The sequence below is a fragment of the Pecten maximus genome, chromosome 13 (genome assembly GCF_902652985.1).
Source record: "Pecten maximus chromosome 13, xPecMax1.1, whole genome shotgun sequence".
Taxonomy (NCBI): Eukaryota; Metazoa; Mollusca; class Bivalvia; order Pectinida; family Pectinidae; genus Pecten; species Pecten maximus.
The window spans coordinates 36,751,035-36,778,855 of record NC_047027.1 but is presented as its reverse complement, the minus strand read 5'-3'; the positions used below and the strand labels follow the sequence as shown (position 1 = coordinate 36,778,855).

Below are 27,821 nucleotides of genomic sequence, written 5' to 3'. Positions count from 1 at the left end.
CGCAAAAACACATCACTGTAGCAACAAGCCGTATCATGCAAACGCCAACACCATTGAAATTGTTATTGCTTTTTTGAGATAAACTCCGTAAATACTACTTTCCCTGCGAAGCTTATGTAAAAAGTAGTTAATGACAGGGTCCGCGGTGGCCTAGTGGTTAAGGTGTCCCGACACTTTATCACTAGCCCACCATCTCTGGGTTGCGAGTTCGAAACCTACGTGGGGCAGTTGCAAGGTACTGACCGTAGGCCGGTGGTTTTTCTCCGGGTATTCCGACCTTCCTCCACCTTCAAAACCTGGCACGTCCTTAAATGACACAAATTGTTAATAGGACGTCAAACAAAATAAACCAAACCAAATAAACCAAATAAGATGACAAATAAGCCGATATTACTGACGAACATGTCTATTCCGATTGCAACGTCACACCATGGAATGATTTAACAAAGGTCGAATCACAATGACCAAGCAAGTTGTAGAACTCGTAACAAATGAAATAGGAAACTATGTATTATCACTATTTAGATCAGCTTATATCGAATTCACAAATACTTTCTCCCTTCCAAAACTGATTCAATGCAAAGGAATTATTAAATTTCTTCACGAAAACAGCGTATGCTTAAATTGATATATACATGTACGGAAGGAACTTTATTTTACCGCTAGGATTCGAACCCGGGACCCCTAACGTACTAGTCTTATGCTTAACCGATCGAGCTAAATAGAACATTTTCCTAGCCGAGCTTTACATTGCGTCTAGTATTTAACGGAAGAAATTTTCTATTTCGCGAGGAATACGACGTTCGTATTTAGAAATTCTTTAGGTAATTAATATGGGTAAAGTAATCCTAAGTTGATTGGAAATAACCGTCAATTTCTCCTACGATTATCACAGTTAAAAGTAAGTGTCATGTACAGCTGTAACACTTAATTCATTCGTTCAACTTGAGAGCCGTTTCTCTGAAACTCGATGTTTTTTCACTTGAACATCGTAGGATCATATGGCTTTAGCCAAACAATCCATTGAATCTGTGGAATCTCATTCGAATATAGCAATGGCTGAAATGTTTGAAATGAGCTTAAACTTTAAAAATACTGAAAAAAATGTCACATGTTCCTAACAGTTTAAAGGGGCATGCCTTCGTTTGAATAAAGTTTAGGTCGTCAAAATTAAATTTAATGGAAAACATGTATTTTTTCTAGGTAGTTAAAGTTATAATCTTTACATTAATAAGGCAGTTTTACTCTCAAGATAAACCAAATTTCTTCGAGTATTAAGTCCTGAAAATTCATAATTCGACCCGAATTATCACTAATTACCGCACAGACAAACACTCTTATAATCATCGTTAGGATGTTAATTTCCTCAATAGAAACTGTGCATGTTTCTATTCCTAACGAAGGAATGCCCCTTTAACAATTAAACACGTAGGGTGAAGAAATAATATTTTATCAACGCATAACCAAAGGAATATTTTAATCTTGCAGTGTACTCTCTTCATAGAGCCGAAAGGGTGAATGATAATTCGGCGATAACACACGTGGCCGATATCGTAGTATAAACTACAGCCTCTATTCACCCAAACATGTGGCAGAAATCTGGCCTTATTCCTAACCTCGATGTCACTTGAAAAAAATGGTATTATCAAGCACTAAGCTATCCTGAGTTGGATCGCCCCCTGTCCAGTTAAACACTCCCCTCCCTTTTTCAGTTGACATGGCGATAAGTGCTGATGTACCAGGGGCGATAACTGCTGGTGTGAACGAGCTGCTTATAAGGTGTTCACAAACGGCGTCAGGGATTGGTCTATTACGCGAACCGGAAATACGATTGTATCGAAATACTTCCGTGATGGATGACAGCATCGTGCTGTCATTGGCTGTGGATAGTTCAACCAATCAGAGCACCATCACGTGGTTTGACGAAGACTTCAAAACGAGGGCTACAGCTGCTGGAAATATCATTAACATAACATCGGCATACCTCAATATTTCCGTGAATTCCAGTCACGTGAACTGCTTAGATGCCGGGAACTACAGGTGTGATTTGGGTGGCCATATTGGGAGTGAAAGAATACATTTTGAGGACAGAGATTCCCTGGATGTTATAGGTAGGTAACTGTAGTCCGGTCAATACCTTGTGTTGCTATTTTCAATGAAAGATTTTAGATGATAATACTTATATTTGTCAAGAATATCTTAACACCGTCTTGTTCTGTTTTTTTTTTTTTTTTTTTTGGGGGGGGCGGGGGGGGGGGGGGGTTGTTCGTTTGTTTGTGTGTTTTTTTGTTTTGTTTTTTTGCTGTTTTTTTTTTTTGTTTTTTATTTCTTTTGTTTGTGTGGGTTTTTTTTTCCAATGATCTGATATAACGAATGTAGAAGCTAATTATACTATTTTACCTAGTACGTCCTGATCACATGGAAGAAATACTTGTCCGGAATGACAATGACGAACCTACAGATAAAAGATCATTTCCGGTTGGTACAAGCCTTACTCTGACATGTAACAGCACAGTCGGGATTCCACCCCATGGTATAATCTGGTGCGTACGTCGCGCTATGGACGACGAATTCATCTCATTAGGTTCCGGGAACTCGTCCGTCCCGGTCCCTTCAGGCTCCTGTCAATACCGTCAAACAAGTGAACTACGCTTTAATGTGACGAATATGGACAGCGACACCGTGGTTCAGTGTGAGGTGGGGAATTTCTCGACATGTGGTACTGGAATCGTCAGCAGGGAGGTTCGGATTAACGCCGGTAGGTGGTGCTGATAACCCATTACTAGCGTACAGTCTATATGATTTTTAAATGTTTACTGTCCAGTAACAATGCTTTACTTCCAGTCCGTAATTGACACTTTTCTCTTAAAATATGGCAGTATTTGAACACAATTACCCTCTCATGGAGACTGCTGGGTTTTTTATTATTATTTTTTTGTACGTATAATGTATTTTCTCGGTCGTATTCTATCTGTATTTTGGTTTCTCATGCTGATGTCTGTTTAACATCCGTCTTCATGCGTCCGGCTGATACAAAGGGGCATAACCCTATGTATAAAGAATTGAGCGGGGAATGTTGGTATATGTCCTACATAATATAGTTCATTTTAATATTTCAGTCGACGTGGCTTTGACCACTGACGTCACATCTATAGTGACGAGTGGAGACAGACTAAACGTGACGTGTTTCCAGTCCGCTTCCGGTCTCGGTGAACTTCAGCACACATATATCACATTGTACCGGAACACCTCTGACGGGATCAATGAAACAGATGAAAGAGTTGTCTCCCTTAGATACAACAGTACTTCTAACACGTCGGTTAGCTTATGGCATGACGACGATTTGGTAACCAGGGCGACGGTTACTGGGGATGTGACAGACCCAGGGACAGCTTACCTGTCGTTGTCCGTCAGTAACGTCACGTGTCTGGATCAAGGTGTATACAGGTGTGAGATGACAGGTGTCACACCAACAAATTCCTGGCGAGTCCGAGGGGACAGCAAACTGATCCAAGTTAATGGTAAGCTATTGTCCCTCTCCACTTTTGTTGTTTGTATCCTTAAGGCTAACCCGACGGGAAAAGTTTGATGACTATACTTAGAACTGTACATATTTACATACAATATACCGCTCTCATTAACACTATATAAACTATATATTTACAGTTCCAGCGGAATCCGTACATGATATAACAGGAAAGGTTGGCGACAGGTTTTACACCGACAGAGGGAGCTTCAGGTCAGGAACTGAGGTGCTCCTCACGTGCAATGCCACTGTGGGGGCTCCTCCTGGCAATCTGACGTGGTGTGTGATGCGGGCCGGGGAGAACGAATATACAGAATACAATGACACGTTGGGAAGGCAGTCTGAACCCATTCCCATTGGACAATGTCAGTACATGCGTACTAGTGTGGCAAAATTTACTGTAACGTCACGTGACTCTCACACCCTAATGACGTGTGTAGTTGGCCAAAACTCAACATGTGACGGAAATCTTGTCAGTGGGGTTTTCGAGATATTTGCAGGTACGTCAAGACTATATCGACTTCAAATACCTTCAAGTTCCATCGGCACTTCAATGCATGTGCATGATATCATGCGTATAATTCTGTTTATATAACTAGGGATGTTAGACACTTGCATTGGAGTTGAAATTAGACTTTTCGGATACTTGTTGATATGATTAGCGGTTACAGGTATCACCACCTAATTTAGGGTTTTGTGAAGATTTACAATGTGTTTCGTCGATTAATCAGAACACATAATTGTTGTTACCCTAGCACATTAAATGTGTCTCTATGTCAATCAATGTTTATGATATTTTGAATTTTGTATGAAAGGTTGAAAATTTGTTTTCGGTTACCCGTCTGTATATTCTGGTTTTCGTTACACAGTTGATGTATCCATAGACTTGAGTTCGACGCCGGAAGTGATTGGAGGGTTTGATGCAATCAACATGACGTGTAATGTGTCTGACGTCACATCCTTTACGAGGTTAGAGGTCATGTTATACAGAAATACTTCTGACCAGGATACAGCTATCGTATCGTTCGACTACAACGTCACCACGAGTTCGGTCACGTGGTTAGACAACGAAATGGAACATCGAGCGGCGGCAGAGGCGTGGGTGGAGGGGAGTTCAGCCATTTTGGAGATGTCGTTAGGACAGGAAGTGACGTGTTCGGATGAGGGCTATTACACATGCGTAATGCGGGGAGACATGGGATCAGAAGAAACACTCGTCCAACAAGACCAGCAATATACAAAAGTAATTGGTGAGCTTAAACAATGGTTAATATGTTTAAATTTATCTATTATTTTATAATTCTTTTCTTTCAGTTTCGAAATTAAAACAAAAAGACCAAGCATTCTCATGTAGAATTTCATTTTTTCCATTTTCTTTATTGGCTCTCCATGGTAAAAAAAAAATATATTGATCTTATGTACAACATTGATATATCTCCCTTTGTGCCATTTGTTTTATAGTAATACTTCTGTTGTAGAGTTACCAGACTCCATATCGGATGTAGCCGTCCAGACTGACTCAGGATTATACGCTAGGGAAGGGGTATTTCCGGTTGGCTCGAACATCACACTCTTATGTAATAGTACGGTAGGACGCCCTCCCCTGGAATTACATTGGTGTGTTAGGAGGGTAGGCCAAACCCCCGTGGCATATGAAGGGATCGTCAATCAGACGGAGCCAATTCCATTCGGAAACTGTCAGTTTTCCCGCACAAGCTCACTAGTGTATACCGTAATGTCCGAGGATACCCGAACAGAGTTCATATGTGACGTCGGATCCAATGGCACATGCGGTGACGGCCATCTTAGCTCGGTGTTTACATTGTACGCAGGTGAGCTAGTTAAAATATCCACATTAATTCGAGAAAGTTTAGGTTGTAGAAAGCGCCTCAGATAACAGACTCGTACTTTACCATGGTAGCAAGTCCCACAATTATTTAACTCAATTATTACAATCAAGTATTTCCAAAACAGTTTTCCAGGACAGTTCGCGCAACTGACTGACGCGTTTACATGTATATTACAATCACAATGATTGGTCATACTTGAACACGGTAAAATGACACTCCACTCACCTGGTCACATAATACAGAAAACGGACGAAAGAGTCATTACCCAAAACGTCAAAGTATGTAAGTTCTATCAACTCACCTGGTCACATAATACAGAAAACGGACGAAATAGTCGTTACCAATAACATTAAAATATGTAAGTGCTATCAATAGGACAAAACCTTTCTCCTTCATCGTAAGACAATATAGGGAGACAAATATCGTAAGACAATAGGGAGACAAATATCGTAAGACAATAGGGAGACAAATATCGTAAGACAATAGGGAGACAAATATCGTAAGACAATAGGGAGACAAATATCGTAAGACAATAGGGAGACAAATATCGTAAGGCAATAGAAAGACAAATATCATTAAACAATAGAGAGACAAATACCGTAAGACAACAGGGAGACAAATATCGTCAGAAAGAATATTTCTTTGTCATCCCATAGTCACCATCCACATTTTTCAACGGGCCAATGTGACCAGATTTTGATTGCCTTATTTGATGTGTTTTGGAGTTCTTTACGAAGAACGTTAGATAGATTCAGATGACATACAATGTTAAGGTATCTAATCCGTAGCTCTGTAAAGCAAGAATGTATGTAGTGGGCGTCAGTTCTAAGCTCTGACAATTAGCCAAAACATACCACAGCATCCAAATACACGCATTCACTTTAAACACTCAGGAGAGGCCGTCCTTAAATGACCTTTAATAAAATATGGAAATAAAAGATTAGAAAAGAGAAAAATGCAAGTTTTTTTTTTTTTTTTTTTTTAATTCGCATGTACATTTTGTACCCATTCGTATAAGGTTACGCCAGTTTGTATTTGTATTTCATGTCTGCCACATCCAGATAAGTCAAATAAGTATTTCTAATCAAAGGAATTATAATTGAATTGCATATTAATGCAACTTAATTAGGTATTTATCCTGAAATTGTGTTCTATGGTACCTGAATGATTGGACTTCGATTATACGATTTTGACAATCAGGTCAAAATCTTAATAAACCGTTTATACCTACACATGTATTGGTTATTTTTGACGTGCTTGTTGATAAAATCACATCATTCATTTTATGTAGTAATTCTTGGTGAAAATGTTTTATCTACAGTTTAACTGATTTTTCGCGTCATTTTCGGATTTTTCCATAGAGGTACGATAAAAAAAAACAAATAAGAAAGCCGCATTCTACGTACAAACAATGGGAAATTGATAAATTATGATTATAAATATGATCGTCAAGGTAGCATTAAGTGAGATATGTCATGGTGATGCGAAATTGTCTTTTTTTTTCTTCCATTCTAAAAAAAAAAAAAAAAAAAACACCCTGAAGTCGTTACATTTTTGTTGTATGTAGAGTTTGACAGTTATATGAATTCCTGGATCTTTACATATGTACATTAACAAGAATGAGTTACTTAATCTATATATGTACATAACTTTCAGCTGTGGTCAGCGTTAAGGCCAACTCCACGCCGTTAGCGACTAGTGGATTGGACAATATCAACATCACGTGTTCTGTTACTGGGCTTCGTCTATTTGACGACTGGATGATCCATATATACCAAAATGCATCCGGGGACTCTGCGGGAGAAACTATGCTTATCTCTATGGTGCATAGTGGCACTAACAATAGCACATTGGTCGTCTGGTGGTACCCGGAACTGCAAACAAGGGCAGACTACTCTACTGATCTTACCCAGACAGATACCGCGATGTTTGAACTGTCTTTTCAAGGTGATCACGTGACTTGCCTCGATGGTGGATTATACAGGTGTGAATTATCTGGCACTACGTCATCAGGCGACAATGAAAGAGCAGACGACACAACACCCGTACTTATCGTTGGTGAGAGATGCTTTTAGGAGTTGTGTTGCGTTGTAATTAAACTATGTTTATTTGTACGTAGCGGGTTTAGAATATCCATTTCCCAGATGTGAATTTTATTTTAATATGTGTTCTCTTTCACGTAGTAATTTTAAATGATATTGTTTATTTACATAATAAAAGATATATACTTAAATATTTACTGCCGTATATTTACTCGAAAATTTCAATGATTTATGACTTTAAGTACCAAAGACTGTGATATGTGTTTAAAAATATAAAATCATTTTCGGGATAATTAACTTAAATACTTCCTAACACAGTAATAAAACAGCAATTACAGAATGTCAACTAAGTTCATCATCGTGTGAAAGTCAATAAATGTTAACGTTGTTACGATTGTGACTAAATCGCTTTTAACTTTCCAGTCCCACCTGGCCACATAGAGGAGGTGAGAGGTGAGGGTGATGACGTTGACGTCTTCGGTGGTGGGGTGTTTCCCGTGGAATCGGGCCTCGTTCTGACGTGTAACAGTTCTGCAGGGAATCCCCCAATGGATATCTACTGGTGCGTGATGACCGACTCTGATAGCCAGTGGTCCCTGTATCCTAACACATCACACATCACTCAGTCAGAACCTACATCCGGGTCGTGCGACCTGTGGAGGGTCAGCACACTACAAACTGAGGTCAGGGCCACCGATGTTTCTACGCGGTACCTCTGTGAGGTGGGGCAGAACTTGACCTGTGGACAGGGTCTCCTTAATTCCTCATTCTCCGTGTATGCCGGTAACTATCCTTTAAATTTACAATCGTAGTTACTTCACCGTGAGAAAGAATAACTAAACTACTATGAACGATCACGTGATGAATATATCATAGGTGGCGTGTGTTTTAAAATGGCGACGCCCAAACTAATCACTGTATATACTGTTACAACTATTTGCTTCCCAAAAAGCTAAGACGGCTACCAACAGTATTACTTACTGGTCAGCATTATAGTAAAGAGTTTGAGATCGAAGTGTATGTTGGAGCTTGCGCAGTTATGCAGAGAATTTATTTATAAAAGATATAATTTGGTATTAAGTGCGTCCGCGAGCGGGCAACCGGTAACCTACAAGCAAGTGGTCAGTGGAGTTTCTCTCGTAACCATATCTCTCAATTTAATTAAAATCTACATGATTATTCCCACTAAGTTACATGAACATCTAACAACATCCAATAAGGGGTCACGTTCTGATGACCTTTTAGATGTGTGTATTTCACTTTCAGGGCGAATTGTCAATTCACAAAATTCACTTCCAAGATGTTGGAAGTAGTCATTTGATTGGCTAATCTGAAAAGTCACCCCGACGTGACCCCTAATGGGATGTTGTTAGATGTTTATGCATATATCTCTCATTTTATTTATTTTTAACCAAACAAACAACAGCACGCGTGCAATAGCAGAACAATGTCCAAAAATCCTGTTCGATCACTCGGATCTCTCTGATTCCATCAATTACATTTGTGTTGCATATACTTTCCAAAGTGGTATCTCTACAAATGGTGACGTCACAGACAGCAGGTAACCAATCACTGCGTATAAATGAGACTACCTAACCAATCAAAGTAGACGGATTATTTATATTCATGTGCAATTCCCACAAAATGGCTGACACAACGACCAATTATAATGATACCATCCTTGGATGACAGAAATAATCAAAAGATCATTGTTAGTGAACATTGTGTCTCCCTATTACAGGAGATCTGGTTTTATCAGACCTGATTTCTTAAAGCAGGTATACAATTTTGATTGATAGTAGCCACGGATCCCCTTAAACTCTGTCAAATGAATCTTATCGTAGATATTGATTTGAATGCACGATTCTATACACAAATAACAATTGTATTAGAGTGATTTATCAATGCCGTTTATGATTGAGGTATGGATTTAATCTACTACTTTGATACATTCATAAAATCATACCCATAATTGTTAGATTCGAAATATGTATTTGATCCTTCGCGAATTTCTCTTGTATCTTTTCTATCTTTACAGCATTATGTTATATTACTGTACGTATGAAATAATCCGATTTCACTACTGTAGTGGACGTGGACGTGGACGTGGCCATCCAAGGAACGAGCACGGTGATTGGTGGAATAGACGAACTTCAGATTACTTGTTCACAAAACGCTTCTGGCATTGGATTATTAGAAAACACTACTATAGGTATATACCACCAGACAGAGGGTTTACAACGGTACCTACTGGTGTCCTTGGCCTATAATATGACTACCGGAAGTGACATCATTACCTGGCACACACCTGGGATGAAGGAGTTGTGGTTTGCGAATGGAAGCACAACACCATTAAACACAGCGTTCCTAGAGTTGACACTAACGAATGTGAGCTGTAGAGAGTCCGGGTCGTATGAGTGTGTCCTACAAGGACAGGTGGGGTCTTATTATGACGTCATGAACAAAGACCGGATGGAAGTAAACGTAAAAGGTAGGAAGTGTTACCGACATTATTTTTATTTAGGAAACGGCCATGTGTATTCGGTGTGGGTTGTTACCATTAGTATAATGACGATAAAAGAATGAACAGTTAAACAATGAGGACGCCAAGAAAAACAAAAACAAAATAAACAGAAACAAAAAAAAAAAAAATAAGTAAAAAAAAACAATTTAACAAAACAAAAACAAAGAAAATCATAATAATTTTTTTTTTTTAAATATGATTTTTTGTATATATATATAACACAATATACGTCGAACTGATAACAAAAAGATTTTAAAATGACCATTTGAATAATACTGCCTTTGTAGGCCTCATAATGTTATCGTAAACTTATATTTATTTAGGGATTTCCATTTCGGATGGAAATCACTATTGTTATTGTTATGTTTTTTCTTATTATTCTTATTATTCTTAACACTTGCTGTGAACACTTTCTAGCAAAAACGCAAACAGATAAAACGTTTGTATTACAGTACGTGATATCGAACAACCGAACTGGTGATTTGTCTGACATTTTGGTGATCATAAGTTCAAAGGTCAAGGTCACAGGTCAAAACACAGATTTTTCTTTGAACGACCATAACTTCATACACGATCATTCTATGTCATGCTCGCTCCGTGTGTCATGCAGATCGTTGTCGGGGCTAACTTTTTCCCATGCCATGTTATCAGAAAATGTGTCAAGGTCATGACCTCGCTATGGGTTGAAAGTAATGTCAAAAATAAAATTCTCTAATCGAGTTAAGTGTACCATGAAAAAGCATTGAGCACTGAGTTGGAATGTGAAAAAAATTTGGTGATCGAATAAAAAATGACGGAGATATGGCACTTTGAAAATTTCAAAGTTTTCCCGCCAAAATTCAAAAATCGAGCAAAAATGACTAAATTTATTTCAGCTCCTTCATTTAAACACATACAGACTTGATATTTGGCACAACCATAGAACGTAAAAGTGGCTACAAAAGAAGTTATTTTTCAATGACCTTGAACTTCATTCAAGGTCAAATTATCAAAATAATTAAATTAAACAAAAGTTCTTTTGAATCAAGTTCTTTGTTCGTTCGTTTTTTTCCTTAAACAATAAATGCATCTTGTAGTTCATTAGCGGGGCTCACTTTTCTCTGCGTTATGTTATCAGAAAATATGTCAAGGTCAAGGTCTAAGCGCGAGGTCAAATCAAAGTCAAAAATTCAAAATTCAAAATGAGTTAATTTTTTAATTGCATTGCAAAGTGCATGATTAATTAGGACGAACTGTGCAAGTTTTTATGATCGTGGGATAAAAAATGACGTAGAAATAGCACTTTGAAAATTTCAAAGTTTTCCCCGCCAAAATTCAAAAATCGAGCAAAAATGACTAAATTTATTTCAGCTCCTTCATTTAAACACATACAAACTTGATATTTGGCACAACCATAGAACGTAAAAGTGGCTACAAAAGAAGTTAGTTTTCAATGACCTCGAACTTCATTCAAGGTCAAATTATCAAAATAATTAAATTAAACAAAAGTTCTTTTGAATCAAGTTCTTTGTTCGTTCGTTTTTTTCCTTAAACAATCAATGCATCTTGTAGTTCATTAGCGGGGCTCACTTTTCTCTGCGTTATGTTATCAGAAATTATGTCAAGGTCAAGGTCTAAGCGCGAGGTCAAATCAAAGTCAAAAATTCAAAATTCAAAATGAGTTAATTTTTTGATTGCATTGCAAAGTGCATGATTAATTAGGACGAACTGTGCAAGTTTTATGATCGTGCGATAAAAAATGACGTAGAAATAGCACTTTGAAATTTTTTTTGTTTTCCCGCCAAAATTCAAATTTGTCCCAAAAATGCACTTAATTCCTCACTTCTCCTATATCTTTACACATACAGATTTTATATTTGGCACAGTGAAAGCTTGTACGGAGGGCTACAAACGTGATTGCTTTTCATTGACTTTGACCTTCTTTCAAGGTCACGGAGGTCAAATGATCAAAAATTGAAAATTTCAAATTCTCTTTCAAACGGTTTATTTTCATCATATATAAAAGAAAACGGTCTTTCGCACATGTTTGCAACATTAGAATGTCAACTCATCAGATATATCTCAGAAAAAAAACACGTTAAAACATTTCACTGCCAAAATTAAATATTATCCTACAATTACACTTGGAATATTTTTCTTCTAATACTCTGACATCTACAGACTTGATGATTGGCACTTCTATAGCATGAATGACTGGCTATAAAAGGTATGCAAACATTTGACCTTGAACTTCGAAGTTAAAGGTCACAGACACGGTTGAAACTCAACTGATCGATTAAAAAAGGGAAGCAAAGAGAAAACGAAGAGAAAACGAAGAGAGATCGTAGGTAAAACGTACAAAAGCGTTCCTCAGAATGAGAACATATCAGCGATCATTTTCTTGTTGGAAATCCCGTGTTTTGATCTTGATCAAATCTAGTTTTCTTCTTGTTTTGTTTAGTGTTACCTGACAGAATAGAGCCCATTGAGGGACGGACAGGTAGTACAGCTGTGACTGATGAGGGGAGATTTCTCGTTGGTCAGACAGTATGCCTTCTATGTAACAGCACCGTGGGGGATCCCCCAGCAAACCTTTATTGGAGATACAAGCGCGCTAATGACACAGATTATACGCTTCATAACGCAACTGACCAGTCAGAACCGACTGCTTCTGGTTCCTGTCAGCTCCGACGCATTAGTCGCCTTCCATGGACAGTAACGTCGGCCGACATAGAGACGAGGTTCAACTGTATGGTCGGACAGACGCACGTCGACACCTACTTCAACGCAACTTTTACCATTGTCGCAAGTAAGAATGAAACTACATTTGATACTATCGCATAGCTTGCTGTTTCTACACACCATAATAATACTCTTATTCCTGATCATCTAAACGTTTGCGCTACATCAATTCATCTGTATACAAAAATGTTTATATGACGTATGTAGCATGCGTTGTTACATTCAATAATAATTTTGTCTTTCGAATGATAAATACCAGCATGTCGTGCTGGCCGAAACTATATATTTGTATTAAAATCCAAGGACATTTTAATTATCAAAAATGTGTATTCTCTTTTACAGGTTTATTATCCACGCAGTACTGATCCTAATTGGCCATTTATATACCCGGTTCTGTCTATTTTTATCAGAATTTATCCAAAATATAAAATATGACGTTCGAGCTTAGATATAGTTGATCTATATATGTTAACGTTCTGACTTTTCATTTCTTTCCAGCATATCCCTGGTCCACACTTCTGAATTTAGTTAAAGATGCTGACGTTATTACTTAAAATTACAAAAAAGGTTATCGAAGGTTATTTTTGTATGTATTTTAAAATAAAATAATGTTAAATAACGCCCGTGTATCTCGTTGTCTGCTCTGTATAATCTTAACAATAGCAAAAAAAAAAACCAAAAAACAAGATTTTGTTTGTTCCACTCTTTTGACCCAGTGACATGTCTTAGAAGAAGGAAACAGCATTGCAGTTTTTATGATTTAGTAGTTGTATGAGTCAGCATCTTATTTTGTTCTCTATTTTATGATTATTTGGTATCTTTTAATAAATTCCGGTGTTACTTGCTATTCATATTTGTGTCTTTTGTTTAATTTGGTTGTAACGACACTGGAATATCATTAAAGAGAGGTCGTACTTTCAGTTGATCTTAGTCCTAGTAATAAATGATCTATAGTAAATCATTCAAAGAATTGTTGTTTTAAACAGATTATTTATCAGACTTCTTTCATACCCAAAAGATTATTTATAATAATGATTTTATTTTTCAACTTTTGCCGAGATCAGATTTCGTGCTGCTTAACATTTGTGGTATATATTAACTGGATTAATGGCGGCATCATCATGGTAACTTGTTTACTTAAAGTTTACTTAAAGGTGACAACGCAAGTTAAAAAGTTTTTAGCTTTGAAATAAAAAAGATCATTTTTGAAATGGTTTAGAGAGGTTCCTTGTGATAAATAGCTACTTCCGGTCACCGTTTCCAAGGAAGTGGCAGACATTTTAGATTAAGTCTGCTTAGATACGAGACTGGTGATATGTGCCTATAAAAGCGCGCATGCACGCGAAACCGACTAAAAAATTATTGTATTCCTAGAGAAATTGTTCCATAAAAGCACGGTTAACATTAAAGTTTAATCCAATCCCTATATATGACGCTACCTGTTTTTGTGTACTCGATGTTCATTATCCGTTGTAACATATTGTGACGTCACTCACTTTTGTGTATTACGTAGTACCCTGTGACGGAGATTGTTCTGTACTAACCACACCAGTTTCCCCTATTCTGTCGGATGGTATGACGTCAGCAGTGATCGTTGCGTCCATCATTGCTCCATTGCTCCTTCTGGCTGTCGTTATTGCACTGATTGGTCTATGGAAATTTCCAGGTAATTAAGTAGAAAGTCAGCTACAAACAAATATACACGAATAGCTCTTCCGTCCTTATTGGTTAATATTTTCAGGAGTCTGTCGACCGTCATTATACATATCTATTGATGTGAAAAACATATACAATGTATATATGAAATATTTTTTATCTTTTTTTATCTATTTATTTTTTATTTATTTATTTTTTTCATCACAACAAAGTTTTTTTTTTTAAATCATACTATCAGTAGGCTTATTATCTGAATTTGTTCGATAAATCACTAAGGCTATGTATCATATGGACTAATATTTTATTTAAACTTGTATTTCAGGTGCTCGGGCTTTATTATGTAAACGAAAGTCCTATGGACCAAAAGTGGAACCACACGATTCTGGGTAAGGAAGAACAGTACATTATTTCCTGTATACCACTCGGTTCGTGAAAGATACATTGACTCACATGAGTGACTTCCAGTTTCATAACTTTTTTGTTTTGTTGTCAATACCTACGATTTTACTTCCAAGATGTTATGCAGCCTGGTTTTGTCCTAGATGAACATGGCAGATGTCGCCGATGAAATTGAACACTCTTACTTTTGATAAACACATTCCATTTGATCTAGTCCCGCAGTGAAATCAATATTCCAATGTTTTTCCTGTTCACAAAAATGACCCGTTTCAACATCTTTATTTTCACACAAGTCATTGATTACACAGGTTTATTACATTTTTACCAGTGAAATATCAAAAATTATTCATTCTATAAAAGTGATATTTTTCACTAGTAAAAAATATCACTTTTGCTGATTTGACCAATCAAATTAATGATAAAAAAATACCAAAATAATTGACCAATCAGAAAGCCCGACATATATGTCAGCACCTGGACAGGGAGAACTACTTTTTTTGTATGCAAACTTTCGCTGTAGGCCTAGTTAGCATACGGGGTAGGTTTTTCGTTGATAAAAAATGTAATAAACAGAATATCTAACAGTGTCTGCGCACTCGTGAAAAATATCAAAATATTAGCCCCACTCGTGAAAAATATTTGGTATTACTGAAGACACTGTTAGATATCCTCTATATCTTTTTTAATATTTTAATATTCCTTATCTAAGATTAGACAAAATACAATTGTTGTATCATCAGTATCCTTAACTTTGATTTAAGTACTAACTTAGAGTTCGATATAATATATATCATTATGTTATATTTTCAGCTTGGATATTCCGCTCGACTTAAATTGTGTTGGATCATCAGCGCCCCCTACCGGCACATCTTTGGCGAATGGATCGGCCATGAAAAGTGATTGAAAACTTATCCGCTCCTGTACTTTATACAATCAATAGCAACGTTAAATTCAATTTGCCATACATTAATATGTATACTATCTTTAAAAAATATTCATTAAAAATAGACTAAAACTGAAAAATAAACTTTCAAACTCTACAAACTTCAAACAGTATAACTATTTGCCAAAAGGATAAATGTACCATTTTAAAATTAATTTGTACATAATCGTTCCAAAAATTTCCGAGACAGTGCTTGTCTGACATTAGATATTGTCGAACAATGCCTAGGGGCAGTTATTCATATCCCGTAATCTATTTTTGAAAGATTTAATTAATGAAAGTTTTTAATTACATTTTAGTACGAGTGGTTTGTATTGTTTTAACGAAAATTCCTGTAACCTTATTTCAGTCTTTCAAAATTTGTGAGACATGTATAAGTATTATGATGATATGCAATACATCTTTAAACAATAAAGGTGTAAATGACAGTATTTTTTTTTTCATTTTCATGCCACGCACAGTGCTCTCATTGTCTCATGTCCCGACACTTTAACACTAGCCCTCCACCTCTGGGTTACGAGTTCGAAACCTACGTGGGGCAGTTGCCAGGTACTGACCGTAGGCCGGTGGTTTTTCTCCGGGTACTCCGGCTTTCCTCCACCTCCAAAACCTGGCACGTCCTTAAATGACCCTGGCTGTTAATAGGACGTTAAACAAAAACAAACAAAAACAAACAAAGCTCTCATTTAAAGAAGGAAACTCAACTGGTTTTTTTTTACAGTGGACGACGGTCCGTTCATCGCACAATATTTCCCTATATCCGCCCGATCTTTTGGCGAATATATTACATAAGCGCTCCTCGTTTTCCCAGATGCTGGAGATTCTGTTTTATCTTTTGCTATAGAATTCAATTCCTTCAGAGTTTCTTTCCCTAATAAATCGGTTAGATCATCGTCAGTGTCCAACGGCACAGGGTCTTTCTTGGTCAAATAACGCAGAATACTCATATTTCCTCTACGTTCAAGACAACTAACACTAAAAAATAGTTTCAAACCAAAACGACCAGTTTCTGTATATGATATATCAGATGAGTCAATTTAGATGTACATATAGGTAACACAGGTAAGTCAGGGACTTATTACAACAGGTAAGGTATCGAATTATATACTCATGACTGATTGGATAGGTGGACAAACCTATAATAAATGAAACCGGCCTTGTCTACTTATATTTGCTCGTGAAATTCAATGCATTATATGTCATACTTGTATGGCTATACATGTATCTTGAGTAGTTGTTGACTAGCTATTCGTGTATGTCCCTATCGACATTTGGGCCGACAGTTGCCAGGCAACAACCAACAATACGCACCACTCGTTACTCTCGGGAGTTATCAGAGCAACAGGAGATGTCAAATGATGGTCGGAACGGGAACTTGCTGAAAGTGAAATTTTCGCGTCTTTATAATTAGCGGTTTTAAAATTTCACGGGTTAAATTTTGGCGATCCATATACGGACCCGCCAAATCGCCAAAATAAAGCCCGCTAAAATTTCCCTCTAAACGGTATTTTGGACATTTTAGTGCCTCAATTAGAATGATGAGAAAATGTATTTGATATAAAAACTATGCAAACCATAAAGTAAACAGTAAAAACAAGATACCCAAAACTTGATTTCTTCAGGTGTTTTTCTTTCTTTTTTTTTAACATTAAAGCACAAAATAATTTTTTTTTTTAAATCATTGAAAGGGTTGCTGTCTGAATTCGTGCATAGTCACTTTTATTATAGAGGTTTCATGCTACAATTTTACGTTATTTCTTATATCCCAGAGTTACTGTGACCCAAAACTTCAACTTAATAACTAAATGTTAAGATTACATTTCAATTTGTCTCTTTTTAAATTGTCTGGGTTTTGTATCGAAGACTTTGCATGGTTTAAGTTTTTTGTTTTCATGTATTAAGGCCTTCGGGAAATGTATGTCTTCTCTTACTCATAATCTCTTTGTCTTCTTTGTGACTACAAATTTATTAGCCACCTGAGATATCTTTGCAATGATCCTATCCTCGGGAATTAGGATTTTTTTAAAGATTAAAATTCATCTTTTGTCACCTGTTTTGTAAGTAGTCTTTCTATCCTCACCAGCCTACTGTTGATGTCAGCATTTCCGACAATTGACAAAAATGTACTTTTATACACCTCTATATTGTTTTGCATTTTGTTGGTGTTGATTTAGTTAATTGTCCTCTATCTATGATTCCTTGATTTAGCTGTCACCGTTTTTTGACTCCCATCGCTACTCTTGCCTGAAGAGAATAAGTGTCTAGGGTTTTGTTGAACACGATATTTGTACGCATAGGCTTTTTCAGGACACAGCTTATACAGATAATACAGCGAAGTTTTGAAGGTAAATGAACGAAAACATTCTTGGTGATCAGTCACCAAGACGCAAGCTTATATATTGTGTCAATCGAATTGTCTAGTATTTGAGAAAAGTTTATTTAAAAGTCTATTTCACATTTATAGAAACCCGACAATTTAGCACGATGCATATAGTTGCTGAGATATTTGACGAGTTGAACTGTTCGGCAGTTACATAAAATCCAGTAGAGCAAGCTGATTTCTTCAGAAATAACTGTCCAGTATATCTTCGACAGCTTCAAGGCAATATTCGGAAAAGGCATCAGACATCCGTTTAGAGTAGTAAGTCCCAGATACGATAAAAACGTCGTCGATCTCTGAGGGTTTCCGAACTGTCTTCCAAACAATTTCCTTGTCTACATTTGTTTTCGAAGTACTGAAGGCCGTTCCATATGGGTATTCGTCCCAGTGAGATATGAAACCGTCCCTTGGAGCGGGAATTTCATTAACAGGGACATTGTACAGCTTTGTGAGATATCCGTGGGCGTGGCGCACTACTTTGGTGGACACGCTGTGATGACCTTGAGTTATCGGCTGTCCTTGTTTCTGTAATTCCGTCCAAATATCATGTACCGAATATGCTGCCAACAAAACAGCCTTGCCGGTCTCCATGGAAACGCCAAAATTAAAAGTCATATCAAGAGGAAAGTCTGAGATCATATTTCGACGAAATCCTTCATTAAACTTCTGATAACAGTCTCTACAATGTTGAACGAATAATTTTGGCATTTTGGAAGAAAAGCACTTCTAGAGTATGGGTGGGATTTACCAAAGAAGTTTGTCCACCAAGGGAAATCGTACAGCAAATAAAACTTTGTACCAACATGATAGTTCACTGTGTTCAAATTTGATAGAATATGTGGCCTTTGTAAAACATCCCAGTTGACCTTAAGCAAGGCTGGTGTTGGAATAGCCAGTACTATCCGGCGACTACACACAGTAATAGACTCGTTAGTCGGATGTGTTTTACCATTTACTGTGACAGTCTTCAGAAATCCTAGTTTATAACTTCCTCCGGCCTCTCTGAGGATACTGACCAGCTGGTGATTCAAATGGAGGCTGTGTTCCCTGTAAATATACATATATAAAGAACTAAATAGATATTCTTTTTCGGCTACGAAATAGTGATATTCAGATCGAATATTGTTTTGGTACGCTTATACAGGAAAAATTAGATACCTTTCCAGTATTATGACACAGATACTATCTATACCTTTCCAGTATTATGACAGAGATACTAAGTATATTTTTTTAGTACTTTCATGCATATTCACTGTATTCTTGTTCAGTCCAATGATACAGATAAAGAAACACTGTATACATTGTCAAGGATATGCTATAGATACACTGTATACACTATTGTTTTATCCTAAAACGGCGAACATTGCAATGCCTTAATATAGATCAATTACGTCATTATGTTAACCGTGTTACATGCTTGCACAGAATAGGGTTAGACCTATAACAGTGTTAAAAATGACATGTATGCCAGTGTAGTCTTCATTTTAAACAAAAGTTAGTGATGATTTTAAGTTGAAGGAATTTAACGACAGCCCGGAAACTACACTCATAGGAGAGAATTTATATAGGCTCGGCCTGTTATTTGATCCTTTTGACAAAAATGTACCATCAAATGTCAATAAAATTTGTTGAAATGAAAACCACACTCATGTTTAACATCTCAGCTTGTTGTTTGTAAACAACTGTCCCCAGCACAATGTTGTGCCTGAAGAGTGCTTAAATGTCGTTTTCCTGAATAAACTTAATCAACACATGCTCCAATGCTCAGATATGTCCAAGCCTAGTAAAATATTAATCTACTTTACGTGGTGATATGGCTATTGTCATAGACGTTTGTCTTAAAAAATATATATGCATTGGGTTTTTTTCAAAAGTGTTTCCTCGTAATATCAATAATGTACTTAAATATTACTATAATCTAAATATCTGAGTAAATCTTGATAAAAAACAATATCCTGAAATATAATTAAAAACAAGGACTACTGTAACATTACCTGGGATGGTGATACATTTCACATTATGAAACAAAGTGTCAAATTTGATCAGAGGTACTACATCTCTTCACTATTATTTACTAAAACAAGTCTCGTATTATAATGTCGTCATTTTGTGGATGCGCTTTACCAAATGCTTTTATCGACACACCTCAAAATCGCAGTGTATATGAGACATTTACCGGTTACGATGTAAAGGCATAAAGACGTGGGGATTAAAAGTGGTTTGCTTTCAAAAGCTATCTTCAGAATAGTCCATGAAACCCACTCCAGCATACGCATTATATTATACAACCTGTACACATACGCTATCAGAAACTGATCATCAGACATCCAGTATCTGTACAGAAGACGACGTATTGTCATTAGTGTCGCCTGCATCACTTTTGAGTTCCAACAGTTAATTGTCATGTAATGTGACCGGGTTGTGTCTCCTGCTGGATGTTTAAGGTTTGGTGTATTTTGTTTAACGTCCTATTAACAGCTAAGGTAATTTAAGGACGGCCTTCCGTGCGTGCGACAAGCATGCGTGTGTGTGTTTTGGGAGGCTGCGGTATGTTCGTGTTAAGTCTCCTTGTGAAATGCCGATATGTAGTGCTACCTCACTGAAGCATACTGCCGAAGACACCCAGGCAGCACACCCCACCCGGTCACATTATACTGACAACGGGTCAACCAGTCGTCCCACTCCCAATATGCTGAGCGCTAAGCAGGAGCAGCAACTATAATTTTTAAAGACTCTGGTATGTCTGTCAAGGAGACAGAACACCCAAAGCCTTCATCACAGGGGCGAACGCTCAACTAAAGGCCAAAAGTGAGGCATTGTCAAGGGAGACATTAGGAAGAAGAAAGTTGTTCAGAAAGAATAGAAAAGATAAGATCCCAAATTTAGTCGTCTTAGGTACAATTCTTACGCCCTACTTGCAGGGTTGGTTGTATGCTTTAGTGATGTAGCACTTTATAGTTGACACCAGTTTCGCGCCATCACAAGAAAAACCAAAACAATAATCCGTTTCGCCTCCTTACGTTATTATGTCCGGGTCATGAAAACGATTCGCATGACTGTCGTTTGTTTCGTTTTTTGGGTTGTTTTTTTTTTTTTTTTCATTTTTTTTTTTTTTTTTTTGCCAACGTCGTCATCTCTTTATCAAATATACGATTTCCTTTGGTTGAATGAATAAGACATGGTGAAAACTTTGAACATGGATCCATCGCTGCCATGACTAATCTTCTCTCTTTTAAAGGCAAGATAAATATCAGAAGTAATGAAGGTGTCAACGTTTAAGCAAAAGACGATTCATGGTCCTAGCTGTTTCAATTTCTGATCAATTTAGCGCGAGGGCAACATTGGGTTACCAAACAAGACCAGAATGATAAGACGATGTAAGGATATGTCCAAATTTTCGGAACCTTATATTGCACACTCACATGCTAGAGGAAAGGAACTGCGTCACCAACTGTTCCGGAAGTTGTTGCATACCTCCCGGTATCGTCAAGGAATCATGGAGAGTGGTTTTATCCGTTAAAAACCGCATTACAGTGGAGGCCGACACGTTGTACAAGTTGAACTTTAAAACGTTATTTATCACTTCCACCGCCTCATCACTCAAATATTTCTTGAAAAATTCTGCGATTCTGTAGGTAAATCAAATTGCATAGAATTAATAACTGACATCAAAGAAAGCGTTTTAAACAACCAATACTATTTCTTTCATTTAAAGATATGGTTTCAAACTCAACACACATACACCGATTTCTTTCAATATTTAAAATATTTCATGAATGCGTTTCCCTGTCATTGTAATGTGGAAGTATATCTTCAACCTAATATGGGATTCGGGGATATTTTGTGCGTTCGGGAGGTATAAACGCTTCAAATACTGCCAGCGTTCTTTTTACGTCCAACAACACCATTTTCTCTGTCATCATACAGGTTTTCCAAAGTATCAGTTAGAATTGAAGCAATCAACACTCTCACCATATCGAAAACTAGAATTTTGCATTAGTTTCTCAAGAGCAAACCAGTTTTAGTTTACAAACTGGTTTGAAAACCAGGTTTAAACCATAAACCAAAACCTAAACCAGTTTATTAGGAACAAATTTGCCCTGTGTTCATACTTTTTATTCTCAAAGTTATTTTAATGGGTCAGTATCTCACTTTTTTGTCATACGTGTAGGTATGGGTCAGGGAGACCCCTTGTTTCCATCTTTTTTAAGATATATCAAGTTTATGTTAATGAAAGATACTTTATTATTTTTCACAAACATTAATCACAATATTTGCCAATTTGGCTGACCACAAATTGATTTTTATTCAAAATTGGTGCTAAATTGCTTATTCATATATTCTTTTGATATAAATTTGATTCCCTATGCGAAAAATATTATATTTTCATGAGAAGTATTGTGTAATATGTCGCTTATGAATTTTTTAGTTTTTGCTATTGACATTATTAATGTATTAAAGTATATTTCCCTGGATGTGAATTTACCCAGACCATGATTTAAAAGTAGTTCAAAATTTCTGATAAAACATGTGAAAGCGGAGTTAACAAAATAGTTTGTTTATTTTTTTAAAAAGATTATTTTTTCCACCTTTGCATAAAGTTAAACACTTGGAATGTCTAGATACACGAAACATTTGTCACACGCATACATCTTGTACACAGACCATTACTGTCGTTATTACGTTAAACCATTATAATTAATTTTCCATTGTTTGTACGCAAAATGGCTTTCTGATTGGTTGAGACTTTTTTTCATGCCACTATATGGAACGAGAATGTCGCGAAAAATGTGACGTCACAATACGACAATTGACGTTGCGTATTGATTTGAGAAAAATAATCCCATATATAAGCAGTAAAATTGTACATAAAACATGTTTTAAATTAGAAAAATAATTTTCAAAAATTAATTATAAGCGTTGATGTCAATTATCTTTTAGTTTCATAGGGTTACGATAATGTATTGGCTTAATCATCTGATACTGATGTGGGATCAACGATGCGCGATATGCGCACGAAGTCTGCAATACAATAAACGAACGATGCACGGTCGAACGAAGTGTCTTCAATGGTTATCGTGGTTGATGAAAACGAAAGATTTGATTGATTAATGTTAAAACATCCAGACGTGTTTTGAATACTTGTATTTACAACCTGTCTTTAATACCTCTTATTGGATTATATATGTCAGGTTATCTAACTTGGATTCTATTTTAGAAAATGAAATAAGTGCTGCAATTAGATTCAACGTCCGACGGTCTAATATATCAGTGTTACCTGTAAAGGACGGGTTCGGGGAGGGGGGCGTTTTGGAAAACAAAGAAATGCGATAGATTTTGTTAGACTTATCAATACTTTTCATTCAGCTTCTTTCTTACAGGTATATTATTTGAAATAGACTATAACACGCGGGTTACAGAATGATCGCAGAATCAACGAATGTAGTGTTTTATATTACGTATTTATTTATTCAGCAACACAACAATGAATGTATTGAATAGTTTTGTCGTGTCAATTGTGTTCATACGTCAAGCATATCTGATTCAAGGGAGTATATGGTATGGCTTATCAGCGTGACTTCCGACAAGCGACAACTCGAGGTACAATATATAAGATCAAGGACGGGAACCCCAGTTGAAAAAAAAAACATTTATTTTATTTTCAAGACGGATTAGCTGAGATAAGTTTATGTAGGATTTTACGGACACGATGTATATATACGGTATCATCGTTTCATCAAAACTGTTCCGGATAGTTTTTTCATATTTCGTTATCATTTCCTAAATATAGATCAACCACGATAGCTATCGCACACCGCCTTGACTAATTTCTCGAATTTGATACAATAATGATCAGCTTCTCCATAGGAACACTCGTCAAAAATTGGATGATACTTGATACCATGCGGAAGGCACGACACGTAAAATAATTAAATAAGTATTTATATAATCCGAATTTTTATGTTAATGACCGTAGCGACTAAACAACAAATGACAAAATGACAAAATTAGATGATCTGACCACACGGGAACATTGTACGATGTTTACTTGCCTAAATATTCGCAATTTAATTCCAATCCAAACCGCCTCACAGCTTCTTGTCGCCATCTTTGTTCAAATCAAAGCATCTGTGCGTTTGAAAGAGTCAGCATTGCCAAGCTTCTAAACGATCTTGTGATGCAAATTTTAAGATTATAATAGAAAAGAAATATGAATTTTAAAATAATTTAACTTAAATTACTTATGCTTTGGGTTAGCGAATCGTAGCAATTATTTACGATGGAACTTTAATGTTGCACTCAATACTGATCACAATATTTTTATTCAGACAATTTTTAATTTCCTTCACTTCATTTCATTGTGAGTGGTGATTAAGATTTCCCAATAAATTCGCGGGAAATGAATTAGATGACGTAATCGAAAGTTTACATGCTATTAGAACGTGACCCGGAAAACATGACGATAATAAAAACAGAAGATCTTGAACGGATTATTTTCGCATTTTTTTGAGAAACCAATGTGCTAAAATACAACGGAAGGTAACACTGATTTTGTTCATAGCTATCGTATCAAGTGAAATGAACAGTAATTGCGAAAATAGCAGTATTTGCTTCACCTAGTTGGGCTAGACCTACTTTCGTTTTTTCAGTTCATATTAAATAATTCATCTTCTCAACCATAATCGATCTAATTACTTATCCGCGGGATTTTTCTATTAAGAATATTTGTACTTCTCATGTACAGTGCATATTTGTTTATTAAAATTGACTGGTCTGCAGGTCTGATCTGACTCCCTCAGCTGACCCTGACCACAGGGCCACATTACTATCGTATCCTTTTGTAAACACCTCATAATAAACGTATCAACGGCAGAATCGTCTGGATTACTATAAGTTTTACCTTTTAAATACTTTAATATATAAATACTTATTACCGGTTAGCTTGTAAAAAACAAAAAATAATAATAGAAAAACAATTCGGTTGTCTTTTCTGGGGATACCCTTTGTACATATATTACATATATGGACTATGGATTAGGAATTCGTGCCAAAGTCTCCATGTAAAAGGGTATAGCAGATTATGTTTAACAGATCGGCGAAACACGTTTTGTTTATAAAAGTCTTTCGAGAGAGAAGTGATCTATGAATAGATGGAACAAGTATACTTGGTATAGCTGAAGCATTGCATGTCCCCCTTCCGGTCCCTGCTAAAAATAGTCACCGTGACCTTGACCTTGACCTTAACCCCCTTCAATCTCAAACTTGTCCGAGATATTATTGTCCTATATCATTGGGTTATGCTTGATAAAACCCCCTAAATTAAGCCGCTTGGACGTTGACAAACGTCAGTGTTACGTACATATACGGACGAAGAGGAAGCTTATAGGGAACAACCAACCAATTGAAAAAATATATTTTTGAAACAGCCCCTGTATAGAAAGTTGAGCCAAGGATAAAATGTCTGGCAGCCACTGATTGGCCAGTATGTTATGAAGTGAGAAAATAGATATGTAGCCTGATAGGTAACTATCAATAAGAAATGTTGATATAAATTTCGTAAGTCCGATTGGTTTTTTTCCCAAAAGTTCACGTAATAATAGTAAACAGGTAAACAGCTGAAGGACTCAACTTTTTTTTTAATTAGGTGTTATATCAGACCCTAAACTTTTGTTATAAACCATAATCGTCATATTGAATTCAAGAATTTGAATGAAATAATCCAAAACGTTAACACTAAAGTCTTTGGGAAAACAATTGGTTGGTTGATCACTTATAGTCCTCCGTGATTTAACTTTAGGGGACTAATAAGCTAGCCAATGAAAAACTGTGTTATAAACAAACTCTCGACTTACGTTTGGTCCCCAAGCTTCACTCTGTCGTCTGAAATCATATAGCGTAGTTCCTTGTTAAGCGATGAAAAGTCCCCACTGAAGTTGGTCCTCTGTGTCAGATATCTAAAAGGGTAAAAATATTAATGTACATACATTGAATCCCGGTACGGAGTGGGTCAAAAACTGGTACCAACATCCAGGGTCGGTCACAAAATGGTAAAATCATCCAGGGTCGGTCATATAATGATACCAACATCCAGGGTCGGTCATTTACTGGTACCGACATCCAGGGTCGGTCATTTACTGGTACCAACAACCAGGGTCGGTCATATAATGATACCTTCATCAAGGGCAGGTCATTTGATGTATAAAAAAAGAGCAGCGACTGATGATTGGGTGGGCACACACGCTACTGATTTGGATCAGGAAATGGCGCAGGGTACCCTTGTTTTAACGATACTGACGCAAAACCCGTCTGTGATATGACCACAATAATCATCATAACGTATTTCGTAATAATGAAAATATTCGAGAAACTTCCACCATGAACAAACACATCATCAAAGAGTCGAGTAAAATAATAAGTATTGAAAACTAGAACTGTCACCAGGATAGCTGACTAATACCCCTGCAATCTGCACCAATAAATGGTGAATTGGAACTCTTAATTAGAGGCTAACTAACATACCCAGTAATATAGTGATCAGTTGCCATAGCAACCATAATTTTGAGAAATTTGAGTGAAGTTTCATTGAAATTTGCCCGTCGGTTTAGGAGGAGCTGTCCAGACAAACTTGAAGTTATGGTTCTTATCAGAAAACCTGTTTATAGTGACCAGTTTCCATAGCACCCATAATTTTGAGAAAACAAAAGTGACATGCACATCTACACATAGTCCTTTATATTTGTGTGAAGTTTCATTGAAATCGGCCCTCGGTAAATGAGGAGTTGTCCGGACAAACTTAAAATTGTGGCTCTTATCGGAAAACATGTTTATAGTGATCAGTTGCCATAGCAACCATAATTTTGAGAAAAAGAAAGTAGCATGCACATCGATACATGATCATTAATATGTGTGAACTTTCATTGGAATCGGCCCTTCAGTTTAGGAGTTTAGGAGTTGTCCAGCCAGACAAAATGTGTCTACAGACAGAAGGACGGACGGACGGACGGATGGACAGACAACCTGATTCCAGTATACCCCCTAACTTCGTAGCTGGGATATAAAAATCTAAAATATTTTTAAAACCCCGACATACACACCTGTATAATTCATGTAATCCTCGGTTTTCATTTGGACGTAGATTGTAGGGGACATTGTTTTGTTTGAAGTCTCTATTCCGAAGATGATGTCCTCTAAGGAAAAATGATGCTTCCTCAGACAAGTAGTCATCAGGCCCAAATAACTCTGTCGTTAATCCAACTTCCTTCACGGTACGATACAATATCGGATGATCTTCCGGACTGAATCTCATGGCTCCTAATTCTATCGGGATATCAGGAGCTAGTGAGAAGTGGTGTGTAAAATAGCGCCCACCCAATCGGTCCGAAAATTCGTAGAGGCCGACTCTAAGTCGCTGTTTTCGGAGTTTCCATACTGTATACGCACCGCCAACTCCGCCTCCTACCACGGCCACGTCATGACATACCTCTTTAACAAATTTAATCAGGTTTAATTATAAGTAAATTATGATGATGTGACTAAATATATCACTGTACGTGCTATTCGAAAAAACAGATACTAAAGTACATACCGTGTGTTATTTTATATTGTTATCCTTTAAGCTCCAGCTCGTCAACCTTCCGATACAGGCCGTGAATTGAGAAACAAGTTGCAATCAGCTTCACAGGAGCGAAATTCAAAATGAAACCCAACCTAACTCAAGATCATGATCTGCATGATTTTTGTCCTCATTTGACATAAAATTCAAGATAATATTAATAAGAC

At 36.8% G+C, this 27,821-nt stretch overlaps 2 protein-coding genes across 2 annotated transcripts in view; one reads left to right on the top strand and one right to left on the bottom strand.

Annotated features, from left to right (window-relative positions):
• Positions 1 to 16,083, top strand: part of LOC117340738 — a 38,216-nt gene extending 22,133 nt beyond the window's left edge. Inside the window, exons 6-18 of the mRNA XM_033902499.1 lie at positions 1,713 to 2,111; positions 2,405 to 2,758; positions 3,120 to 3,521; positions 3,667 to 4,026; positions 4,396 to 4,776; positions 5,005 to 5,358; positions 7,033 to 7,434; positions 7,842 to 8,201; positions 9,508 to 9,909; positions 12,383 to 12,730; positions 14,177 to 14,329; positions 14,642 to 14,705; positions 15,529 to 16,083. Of these exons, the coding sequence (XP_033758390.1) occupies positions 1,713 to 2,111; positions 2,405 to 2,758; positions 3,120 to 3,521; positions 3,667 to 4,026; positions 4,396 to 4,776; positions 5,005 to 5,358; positions 7,033 to 7,434; positions 7,842 to 8,201; positions 9,508 to 9,909; positions 12,383 to 12,730; positions 14,177 to 14,329; positions 14,642 to 14,705; positions 15,529 to 15,622 (4,073 nt within the window). The 3' untranslated portion in view covers positions 15,623 to 16,083. The remainder of the gene's footprint in view (positions 1 to 1,712; positions 2,112 to 2,404; positions 2,759 to 3,119; positions 3,522 to 3,666; positions 4,027 to 4,395; positions 4,777 to 5,004; positions 5,359 to 7,032; positions 7,435 to 7,841; positions 8,202 to 9,507; positions 9,910 to 12,382; positions 12,731 to 14,176; positions 14,330 to 14,641; positions 14,706 to 15,528) is intronic.
• Positions 16,084 to 18,079: 1,996 nt separating this feature from the next.
• On the bottom strand, positions 18,080 to 27,546 carry LOC117340737 (achacin-like; the record flags this gene model as incomplete). The annotated part of the gene is given in 5 exon segments (XM_033902498.1): positions 18,080 to 18,669; positions 18,672 to 19,088; positions 21,464 to 21,670; positions 25,895 to 25,996; positions 27,137 to 27,546. Coding segments are annotated over 5 exon segments (1,581 nt in total), but the record flags the coding sequence as incomplete, so codon positions are not given.
• Between the last annotated feature and the right edge of the window lie 275 nt (positions 27,547 to 27,821).